At 44.7% G+C, this 12,139-nt stretch overlaps 1 protein-coding gene across 1 annotated transcript in view; it reads left to right on the plus strand.

Annotated features, from left to right (window-relative positions):
• Positions 1–12,139, plus strand: part of ABCA1 (ATP binding cassette subfamily A member 1) — a 114,756-nt gene that overhangs the window by 25,970 nt on the left and 76,647 nt on the right. The window contains 3 exon segments of the mRNA XM_006768731.2: positions 5,367–5,460; positions 9,709–9,850; positions 11,054–11,172. Of these exon segments, the coding sequence (XP_006768794.1) occupies positions 5,367–5,460; positions 9,709–9,850; positions 11,054–11,172 (355 nt within the window).

Genomic DNA, 12,139 nt, shown 5'->3' on the forward strand with positions numbered 1-12,139 from the left:
CAGCGCTGCTGATGCCTGAACGGTATGTGGAATGAAGTGGGCGGGCATCGGGAGGCCACTATGGCACGGGGCAAGCACTATGGGCAGTCTATCTGAAGTGTACCTGGCGTATAAGACGACCCCCCACTTGGAGGCATATTTTTCAGGGCCAAAAAATCGTCTTATACGCCGGCAAATACGGTAGTTATTTTTGGGACATTTATCGAACTGTTATGTCTGTAGGGAGCTCTTTGGGGGTTATTTGTTTGGTCATTTGGTATGTATTTTTTATTTTGATGGTGTTACAGCACAGAGTGTGCTATTACTTTGAACACTGAGATCTGGGGCAACTCATTGTCCCACACTCCCTTTTTGCCTCTCAGAACGTCTTTGATAATTTCATCTCTTTCTCTTTCCCATTAAATCTTATTACCTTACCAAGTTCTAAAAAGTATCCTATCCTTATGTAATGCCCCAGGGACATTTGGTGATATTTGGAGACATCTTTTGGTTGTCACTGCCCTGGGTGGGGTTGGTTGTTAGAGTACATGGATGCAGTGAGCATCCTACAGTTCACAGGAGAGTCCCCTCAACAGTTACCTGTGTCAATAGTGCTGCTCTTGAGAATAGCACCTGCTCTCCAGGTGTTCGCTTGGAGCATCCCATATTAGAGCTGAGGAGTGATGAGTCAGAGACACAAAGTGGTGCCTTTGGTGCTCCCAGAGCAGCTCAGTGTAGCAATCACTTAAACATCAGAATTACGTACTATTTTAACACCCAACACTAAAGGGAGGCTCCTGAGGGTCTGACTTTGGTGAGAAACGCCTTTTGAAAACAGTGTTCCTCTCCGGGGGGGAGAGATGTGGAGGTGGGTGCGTAGGTACCAAAACAAGATTTAGAAGAGTTTTCTATAGGGGTCTATAACAGTAAAGCATCAGTTTTATTTCCAAGGTATTTCTGAGGGACTATGTGAAGGAAAAGTGCTAAGTCTAGGGATGGGAGAAATCTTACTTGGATGATGAGTAGAGCCAGAATGGGAAGCCTGGCAGTTAGGTTTCTAGAAGGAGACTATTAGGAAAAGAAATGCCTAGCCTGGTCGAGTGGCTCAGTTGGCTGGAGCATCGTCATGTTCACCAAAAGGTTGTAGGTTCGATCCCCAATCTGGGCACATACCTAGGTTTTGGGTGTGATACCCCATTGGGGCGAGTACAGGAGGCAGTTGATCAATGTTTCTCTCTCACATCTATGTTTCTCTCTCTCTCTCTCCCCTTCCCTTCCCCGCTCTCTAAAAACCAATAAAAACATATCCTTGGGTGAGGATTTTAAAAAAAAAAGCTTAGAGCATCCCCCTGAGTTTGTAAGGTGAATTTTTTGTTGAATGACACGTATAATTTTAGAGGTGTATAGTAAAAGGGCATGGATTAAGTTTTTTTCTCTCCATGAGTTTTCTGGTTTGGGTAGTATGAGCTTTGGAGGCAATCTCTTCATTCATTCATACATTTTAGTAACTCAGGCTACCAAGGAGTTTGAAAGATCAGTAATCTAGATACTCTCGTAATAGTGGTGCTTAGTGGCTAAGAGCAGGGACCCTTGAATCAGACTGGCTTTGAATCCTGGCTCTGCTGTTTACCAACCTTACAGCCTTGGCCAGTATAGTAACTCTTTAAGCCTGTGTTCTTATCTGTAAAAGGAGTATAATATTAGTATTAATGAGGTTGTTTGGAGGTTAACTGAGTTAATATATGTAAAGTACTTAGAACACTGGTATTTAATAAGATCTGTTTAAGTGTGCACCATTATTGTTATTATCAGTCTTTTTCTTATCTCTTTTTCATATCTGCTTACACCCACTGGCAGATTTTTTTCCCTTTGCTATCAGTGCCATGGGGAAGAGCCAGTCAACCAACTATTTTGAGCATCTGCTGCCCTACAGGGTCCTAGATGTGGGGGCTGCAGAGATGCCCGGGAACATTAGGCTTGATTCATTGGGTCAGGTCTGTGCTCAGGCTGGTGAGCCATAGACGAAGTGGCCATCTTAAAGGGTGTGTGGCCTGAACATGGCTCTAGGAGAGGCGTGATGAATGCACACAGACAGATCTAGGGGTTAGTGGGTCTGGGTGCCAGTGTTGGGGGGCTCCCCTTACCAGGCTGTGGCTCATAACATGTTTGATCCATAGTTTCTTCACTTCTGGAGTGATAATCATACAACCGTTCTCACAGAGTTATTGTGAGAACTAAATGTAAGAGATGAGATGTATAAAAATCCTGGGTACACAGTAAGTGCTCAGTATTGCCTGAAGCTGTAATAAATCTATAGGCCATGAGTTCATTTTACCTCTGTGGAACCTGCGGATTTTTTTGATCATGTCACCTAGTGCAGTCATGTCCCACCTGGGCACTTCCTGTGTCAAATAGAATTTTATATGTGGCCTCTGGGGTTGGACAGAAGTGGCTGCTAATCTCAACCCTGCCATGGACCAGCTCTATGACGACCCTCCCTTGAGCTTTAGCCTTGGATTCAGTGTAATAATCTGTATATGGTGTGCCTACTACATAAATGGTAGCTACTGTTTATCCTAAAAGCACAAATGGTAGTTTCAGAACTTAAGTTTGATGCAATCTTGCTCATCCTCTTCATTTACTTTTTTTCTGAGTTTATTATTCTTTTCTGAATTTATCCCCAGTTATGCCATTTTTAACAAGTTTTAGTCCTGTCTGGGTGATAGTTGTGATTTTATTCAGCTGTAAGCTTGGAATGGATATAATTTTGTGTGCTGCTTTTTTCACTTAATATTATATGGTTAACAGTATCTGTGTTTCATAAACATTGTTGTAATGACTGCCTACTGAATTGCTGAGTAGATGTACCATAATTTAATCATCTCCCTAGTGCTGTGCAATTATTTCTAGTATTTTTCATTTATAGTGTTTCAGTGAACAAATACATATATGTAGCTTTTTTGACATTTTGAATTTTAGTTCTATAGGTCATAGCCCCAGTCATATTATTTGGTCAAAGGAGATAAACATGTCTTCTGATACATTTGGCCAAATTGCTTTCCCAAAGGGCTCAATTGATTTGTATTTCCATCTTCCTTATTTTATAAACTTTAGTTCATTCTCTTACTCAACAAGCATTGTTAAGCTCTCAGGGTGTGGTAGGCCTAGTGAGAAGACCTTTGGTCTTGGAGACCCTAGTCACAGCATGCCTTCTTTCAAAGAGGGACCCATTTGTCTTTTATGTTTTTCCTGGTGTGCTGTCTATAATATACTATTCCTCATAGTTAGAGGCTAATGGTGGTTTTTTTTTGTTTTGTTCCATTTATGGAAAATTTAGGAAAGCATTTAAAAAATTACCCATTTTCTTATCACCTCAGGACATACACTGTTATCACCCTTATATTGCTTTTCAAATGGAAGATTTTTTTAAAAGGTTAATGCGGAACTATATCAAAGGCGTTTGCAAATTAAAAATGGGCTGTTTAAAATTCCAAAAATCCAACAATAAATAATAAAGAGAAACCCCAAGACAATCTGAAGCACCAGCAATCAGCAGAAAGGTTAACTTAATTACAGTCCATTCACAGTGTAGAATATTAAGTGGTCATTAAAACCCATATTTTAGGAGAATATTGTATATAATGGAAAACACTCCCAGCATGATGCTAAATAAAAAAGCAAAATATAAAACTATATATGATATCTAATCTCAATTTTGTAGAAAAAATATTATTTATGTATGCATAGAATAAAAGACAAAAAAGGTTAACAGAGAACCATTGTTAGCTCAATTTAGTAGGGATTCTTGCTGTCAAGTAGGACTGGGGTGGTTTATATCTACTTAAACATTTTTTTAATTTTGATTTTTCTACAAAAAATATATATGGTCTTGAGGGTGAAGAAAAGAATTCTATTAAAAGAGAATAGGGAGGGAGATTTTATACCAGTGTCTCTTGGTTTTATGGTACTGAAGCCACAGTTGTAATTACTCTTAACCACAGGCCTCATCACTCTATTGGGCTCTTGATGTTCATCCTAATTAGAACATCACAGTCTAGAAATGAGAGGAAGAAAGAGGTGACAGCCTTCAGGCAGTGTAACTACAGATGGTCCCCAACTTATGATAGTTTGACCTAACAATTTTTCGGCTTTACAATGCTGCGAAAGTGATACCCATTCAGTAGAAACCATACTTTGAATTTGGACCTTCTTCTGGGCTAGCAATTTGCAGTACGGTCTCTCTCGTGATGCTGGGAGCAGCAGTAAGTTGTAGCTCCCAGCTGGGCACACATTCACAAGAGTAAACAACCCACACCCTACAGTGTATTCACTGTATGAGATGGTTTTGCCTAACTGTAGGCTAAGGTAAGCGTTCTGAGCACATTTAAGTCAGGTAGGCTAAGCTATGGTGTTCAATAGTTAGATGTATTGAATGCATTTTCGACCTACAGTATTTTCAGTTTACAATGGATTTACTGGGACATACCCCATTGTAAGAAGAGGAGCATCTGTAGTTGTCTGAACACCAGTGGTTCAATTAAATTCTGTCCAATGATTTCCATCCTGTCCCTGTGCTTTATTTATCCCTTGGTAACTCATTGAGGCAGGGTTTTCCTTTAGAGAAACCTCGTTGCTTTAACCTGTGGATCGGACTTACTTACACGTTTAATGATCGTCTACCCACTGGAGAAGATGTTGACCAGATCTTGCTGGATGGAGGTCTTTGCACTCTGCACTCTTCCCAGCTCTTTCTAGTCCTGGGTGTGTGGAGGTCAATGTGGAATTCTGTGTGAATTTCCATTGTCCTTTGGAACCCTCTTCTCAGCCTCATGGGGGAGGGGGGAGGGCGACTTTGTGTGCATTTGAGGAACTGAGGTGGTGTGCATTTAGCACAGCAAGGCCCGGTGGCCCTGGCCTTCCTCTTCCAATAAATGAACATCATTGTGTGCCTGAAACTGTGCTAATGCTGGGGATACAGAGATGACTGGGCCCAGGGCCTGCCTGCAGGGAGCTCATATTGCTGTGAGGAAACCAGTGATCGAATCAGATGATTTCAGGGGCACGGTTCCTGTGGGAGCTCAGGAGAAGGACATTATGTCTGTTTGAGACTTGCAGAATGAGCAGAAATGAGCCAGAGACATAGGGTGAGTCATAGGATGGGCAGCGTCTTCCCTTTCTCAAGGAAAACGCGGAGGGCTGGAATAGTATGTCACAAGGTGAGAATTGCAGACAGTAAAGTGGTATGAAAGCTTAGAGAGTGGTGGGAGAGACTGTAGAAGTTGATCAATTGCTGAGTTAATTTCTCTGTGGATTTCCCAAAGCCCCAAAGTGTCAGGCATCCGTATTACTGTTTAAACTCACAGTGCTCTGTCTTATTTCCCTCTCAGTGTCAGTTGTTGCTGGAAGTGGCCTGGCCTCTATTTATCTTCCTGATCCTGATCTCCGTTCGGCTGAGCTACCCACCCTATGAACAACATGAATGTGAGTATCTGAGCATCCTGCCTGAGGCTCTCCACTGGCAATAGAGATCCAGGCCATGGGCATGGGCTAAATTTGACCTCCCCTGAGACACTATCTTTAGGAAACACTGTAAATGGGTTGGAGCAGAAAAGCTAGGCTGTCAAGTTTTGGGTAAGTCCTGAACTCAGGAAACGATTCTCAATCCTAGGGAATGGTGATAATAGTAACTATAATAATAGCCAATGTCTGTTTCGCACATTTTAAATCATGAAAATAACCTTACTGATAGTTCAGAACATGGTGATTAACAAAGGTCCCTAGGGCAGTGCCTTGATACCACCGTCAGCTGCCTTTATTGCACAGGTGCAAATCATGGAACATACTAGTAATTCTAAGAAGCATTTGCGTAGAGCAGCGGTTCTCAGCCTGTGGGTCTTGACCCCTTTGGGGGTCGAACGACCCTTTCACAGGGGTCGCCTAAATACATCCTGCATATCAGATATTTACATTACGATTCATAACAGTAGCAAAATTACAGTTATGAAGTAGCAATGAAAATAATTTTATGGTTGGGGGTCACCACAACATGAGGAACTGTACTAAAGGGTCGCGGCATTAGGAAGGTTGAGAACCACTGGCGTAGAGCTTCTCAGATCGACTAATATTATTTTATTTGATTCTCATAACAACCTTGTAAAATAGACTTGATTATTACCCTTTGCTTGATAAGTTCATTGGGGCTCAGCGAAGGGCAGGGACTTGCCCAAGGTCACACATCTAGTAAGTGACAGAGATGAAGTAAAAAGCTCAGGTCCTCTGACTCCCAAATCCTGTGTTTTGATCGTAGCCTTTATAGTGAGCATAGAGAATACAATGGTGGCCAAGGACACACGCTCTAGATGTCAGGTTACTTGGGTTTGAATTATGGCTTCAGCAATTACTGGGTATATCACATTGGGCAAGCGACTTAGCTTCTTGGTACCTGAGTGTTCTCATAATAATAATCCCTAAGCTATCGGTTGTTGTTATTCCACAATCACGTCTTTCTCTCCTGGCTGGGTAGGCTGGATGGATTGACACTACAGAAATGTCCCAGAATGATCCACATTTATGTAGAAGGTTTAGCTGGAACCTCTGTTCCATTGCTCCTATAACTTTCTCTCTCATTAACCAGCTCTCCCCACACCTTGCTAGCCTCCTGGACTTATGGGATATGTAATGGTATAATATATCATGTTTCTATCACATATGGACTTATAGGATACTGTTCTTCAGGAAAGGGGTGGCTTCGGGTCACCTGTTAATTGTGTTCTTGGTCTGGTCCATGGCACATTGAGGCAGGCCTTTACCTGCTAATTTGCTAGTACACATTACATACACTCGAGTTTTAGAAAAAATGCCACACAACCTCAGGAACATTCTACCAGATGTGATTTTCAGATTTCACCAGAGAGGGAAAAAATATAGAATGAAATGCACACTCAGTTTGAGAGCCTGGGAGGTAATTCTGTCTTCGCTTTTGGAATCCCAAAGATTGATGAGTAATTGCATATTTGATTTTATTTAAGCATTGCCCTAGGCCCCACTGAGGTGGGAAAACTCAGTTTTTTCATCTGCTTGGCTGTTCTCTCTCTGGAATGATCCCAAGTAGGCAAGATGGTGTAGTAGGAACAGGCCGACTTTGGATCAGACAGAAATTGGGGTCCGCCCCTCTGGTTTGCTGCCTCTCTTATCTCTGACACCTGCTGGGGTTGTGATTTGAACAGGTTGTTGAATTTTAACCCAGAGTCATCTGAATCTAGGCCATAGATTCTCAGAAGTGCTGTGGAATTTTCATACCTATAGAAGGCAGATAAGACGTCTGCCTCCCACCTATGCACTTCTTGCAACCTCACCTACTGTTCTAGGGACCCGGGTGGAAGGTAGATTGCTTAGACGAATCTTGCAGAGCTGTACTGTCTCTGGGAACAAAGGATTTGCATATAATTCATCCCCATTAATCTTTCCCTGTTTGACCCAGAGCCATCCAGGCCCTCATTACTTTCCTGGGTCCTAGGATTCCATTATGCTCTTTGATCGTCATCCTGTGCACCCTTGCCAAGTCATCTTCCTGCTTTTGCTTGCAAATAAAGTGGGACACAACACACAGGGAAGAGTCTTTGCTTCACCCACCAGGTATCGCCTGAAATACCTTCACCTTCCATGGCCCTGTGCTGCTGGACCAACACCCACCCTGTCCGTGGTGGTGGAATCTTGGGGAGGTTAAAGGGCAGACTCCTGCGGTCCTTGGAGTACTTGGTTACATAAATCTCCTGCATGAGGAGCAGCTGACTCAGGCAAGGGACCTTGTTTGGTTTTCCTTGAACTATTACCAGGGAGATAAGGAGGTTAACTGAGTAAATGTTGAACAGGCCAGAGTCCCTGCGGAGTGGCCACAGGGATCAGATCTTGTTACATCCTTGCTGAGGATGCTGACTCTCAGGTTGGAATATGAATAGAAGAAAAGGATGGAGAGAAGTGCTCCAGTACTGAAATGCAGGTTAGCTAGTCCTAGCTGTGGGTTAGCTTTTGGGAAGACTCTTGTTAGCATATTTGCATGAAAATAGTAAGATGAATAAAACAGGGGTCCTGCTTTGGAGGAAGGTTGTGGCTGTGAGATTTGGAGTATTCCTAGCAGGACAGTAGCAGAGTGAGGGCGACTGTAGGCTCATCACCGCAGTGCCTCAGTAATCCTGACAGCCTTTACACTGTGCCAGGCACTGAGCTGCGTGCTTTGCCTGTCAGAACTCCTGGGATGTCTCCTGCAGCCCTGTGAAGTAGACTGTATTTTTATCACCATTTTTACAGATGAGGAAAATGAGAGTTGGTGGTTCAGTGACTTGGCCAAAGTCTCTGCTTCGTGTATTGCAGGGACTGGATGTGAATCCCAGTAGGTCTGACCCCAAAGTCTGTGGAGCCCACAGTTCTTTGCTGCCTAGAGAGCCATGGCTGTCAATGGTTGACTATTTGGGGTCACAGATCACCCTGAGAATATGATGGGAGCTGCAGCGTAGCCTTTCTGTCCAAAGGAATTCACACATGTTTGGTCCTCAGGTTAGGAGCTCTTGCTCTGGGGCACATTTATCATGATATCCTAGAAGCAGCACCAGGCCAGACTGCCCCAAACCAAACTGTGCCTTTGATCAGCCAAGTACACCTAGTCCTGCTGTTGGTCACATGCTCCTCCATAATGAAGGGAAAGGAGAGTGAGGAGATGACCTATTGAATGGGTCATGAGGTCATCATGGTTTCGATGAGGGACACGAGCAGCAGATGACCTCTGACCCCAATTAGCCTGTTTATTAAGTGCCTCTGAGGAGCTTGTGAGCTGGCAGAGGAGGTGACACCAAACAGTGGACAGTACATAGGAATCTGAGAAGGGTTTAGGTGCACAGGGAGGCGCCAATATGAGGGAAGGAGCATGGATGTGGATGACGGAATTGTGGGTTCCACCCCCAGTCCTGCCCATGGGTTCCCTGACTGTTCTTCACCAGCCACTGCATCTTGCTGGTTTCCTCCTTAGAAAATGAAGGAATTGCATTGGATTAGGCCAGTAGTTCTCAACCTTCCTAATGCCAAGACCCTTTAATACAGTTCCTCATGTTGTGGTGACCCCCAACCATAAAATTATTTTCGTTGCTACTTCATAACTGTAATTTTGCTACTGTTATGAATCGTAATGTAAATATCTGATATGCAGGATGTATTTTCATTGTTACAAATTGAACATAATTAAAGCATAGTGATTAATCACAAAAACAATATGTAATTATATATGTGTTTTCCAATGGTCTTAGGCGACCCCTGTGAAAGGGTCGTTCGACCCCAAAAGGGGTCGCGACCCACAGGTTGAGAACCGATGGATTAGGCCATCCTCAAGGCCCCTCTGAAGAGTGAGAGGGACAATAGGAGATGAACTGATGATCAGGTGCTAGCTGCACACCAGTCCCATTCTGCATATGGTCTAATCTACCCCTCTCACCATGTCTCCAAGGTTTGTGCCACAAATCCCATTCTACACATGATGTTAAGTAGATCAAGAACCTGATTTCCAACTCAGGGTCGGATTAGTCGGAGGTGGCAGGTCTCTGGGACATGGGGGAGGGACAGGCAGATTTGCGATGAGATGATTGATGATACGGTATGGAGCTAATAGAGATAAGGATCAAGTCTCCAAACTGCTTCAAAGAACTGATGTTTCTCCTGTGCTTTTCTTCTCTATGTCAACAGGCCACTTTCCAAACAAAGCCATGCCCTCCGCAGGAACACTTCCCTGGGTCCAGGGGATTATCTGCAACGCCAATAACCCGTGTTTCCGGTACCCAACTCCTGGGGAGGCTCCGGGCGTCGTCGGAAACTTTAACGAATCCATGTAAGTACCAGGTCAGGTTTTCTTTCCCAAACTTGTCAGTTAGTTCTTCTCTTCCCTTCTCAACCTCTGGAGAATTCTGAAGTTGCTTTCGTCAAGGTTTGTGCAATGAAGTCTGAAGAATGAGGGCAGGGAGAATTGCTGCCAGATTTAAGATTGTGGAGCTACAAGTCATGTGTCTGGGGGGTGGTCAGGGGTGTAGAGAGACAGTTTTCCTCCAAAAACTGACTATGTTGGGAAGGGAAGACAAGGGGTGTGCTGGTCTCCTCTGGGGAGACCTCTGCTCCATGTGTCGGTTCACTCATTTAGCAGACATTCTCTGTGCATTTGAGCCGCCTGGCCTAGGTGTTGGGGAGGGGTAGGTAAGAGATGTGCACGGAAGGGGCCTGCTCTCCAGCTCACAGCCAAGGCCCTCTCTGTCCTCAGATCAGCTCTCTCTCTGTCGGTGCCTCTCATACTGCCACTGCCTGGTCTTTCTCTTCCCTGGTGTGAATTTCCTGAGGGCCAGGATGTCACTCCCTTCACTTTTGTATTCCTGACTCCCGACTTCAACACCGAACATCAGTATGGGTTTAGTAAGTGTTTGCCGAATGAGCCAGTACAGATTCCTGGAATGCACAGACCATGGTCGGAGTTAGAATGGACTGTAGGAAGTGTACCCAGACAGCCCTGGGGAAGCTGCAGGGCCACGTTATAATATCCATGGACCATGGGTATTGTAGTTTTCATGGCCCCTTCTATGCAGAAATATTAAAAACTTTATTTCATAAGTGTGTCAGTCTAAAGGTGAATATAACCCAAGCTGGATTCATCTTATACATATTCATTCTGAATTTGGGGTTTTATTCTGCTTCTAAAAGAAATTAATTTTTTTCTGTGGACCCTAAGGGTAGTCTGAGTCCTAGGTACTATGCCCACTGTGTCTCATGGATAAGTGGGCCCTGGGGGAGTGTGTGTGTGTGTGGGGGAGGGGGGTGCTTCCTGGAGATGAGGCACATGGGCTGGGCCTTGAAAGAAGTGGCAGGATTTGGTGGACACATGGGGAGGAGCATTTGGGGCTGGCCTGGGAGTGTTTAGAAGCCTAGAGTATCAGGAAGCTGGGCATGGGGAGCAGCAGGAGAAGAGGACCCGGCAGCCAGGTTTCCTTCACATGGGAGAGGCAGCTGGCCTAACAGAGCTTTTCTGCTTTTCTTGTGCTCCCTGCAGTGTGTCTCGCCTGTTCTCAGATGCTCAGCGGCTTCTCTTATATAGCCAGAGAGACACCAGCATGAAGGACATACACAAGGTTCTGAGAACACTGCAGAAGATCGAGAGCAACAGCTCAAGTAAGCCAACCCTTGCTCTGAATGGGTGTATCATTGGAACTTGACCTGCCCCAGGGGGAGAGCAGCTCAGGCGGCCTGGTGCTTGCCCCTCTTAACTCTCCCCTGCTGGGTTTTCCTCCTCTGTGGCGGGGCTGGAGGCCCTCTGCAGGAGGCATTTCAGGGGAAACTGGGAAAACAATGAGTGCCCTGGCCTCCCCCAGGTGACAGAAGAAAACCCCCCAGAGAGGAATGGCACAGGCCTGGTATTAGGACGGCTTAGGGGCACAAGCTTCCAACTTCATTTCTCTGGAGTCTAGGCCATATGGTTGCAGTGAATGGGCCGATTTATAGACGGGGATATTTCTGTGCAGATAAGAACAATTAAAGTTGCAACTTGATATGGATAAGTGAAAATAGCATTTACTTCTAAAAAGAAAATGCAATTCATCTTCTCCCTAGTCAACTGATTGAACCCGATGGACATTTGAACTCCGATCTCTAAAAAGCGCAATCTTGATCTCTGATCGGATAAGTGCCGGGCACACCATTTAAGGAAGTATCTGCAGAGCAGGCAGTTTGTTGGCCAAGGTGTTGGCTGAAGAAGTCGTAGAGCATCCAGGGCAGTGGCCTGCAAGGCGGCAGGGGGCGTGAGAGCAGTCCCCTGGGTGCAGACCACGGTGGTGTGCGTGGTCTGCAGAGAATTTAAAAGCAAAAATGAAGCCCAGTGAAAGTCAGTCTTCTTTTTATCATCACCACGCACTGGTGGTTCTAAACAATGTCAGTGATCAGTTACTCCCCATCATGGGCCAGCTGCCGCCACAGCTCAAGGAAAGTTCTTTGTACTTAGTTTGGTGTCTTGGGTGAGCTGGCCTTCTCTGAAAGGCCTCCGGTTTGGGATCCACTTGGCAAAAGAAGAAATGGTGGGAAGTGTTAGAGTTTAAACCAGAGTTAGATGGCAGACAGATCTGTCCTTTCCCAGGGCAGGGAA

This window comes from Myotis davidii, unplaced genomic scaffold (genome assembly GCF_000327345.1).
Source record: "Myotis davidii unplaced genomic scaffold, ASM32734v1 scaffold723, whole genome shotgun sequence".
Taxonomy (NCBI): domain Eukaryota; kingdom Metazoa; phylum Chordata; class Mammalia; order Chiroptera; family Vespertilionidae; genus Myotis; species Myotis davidii.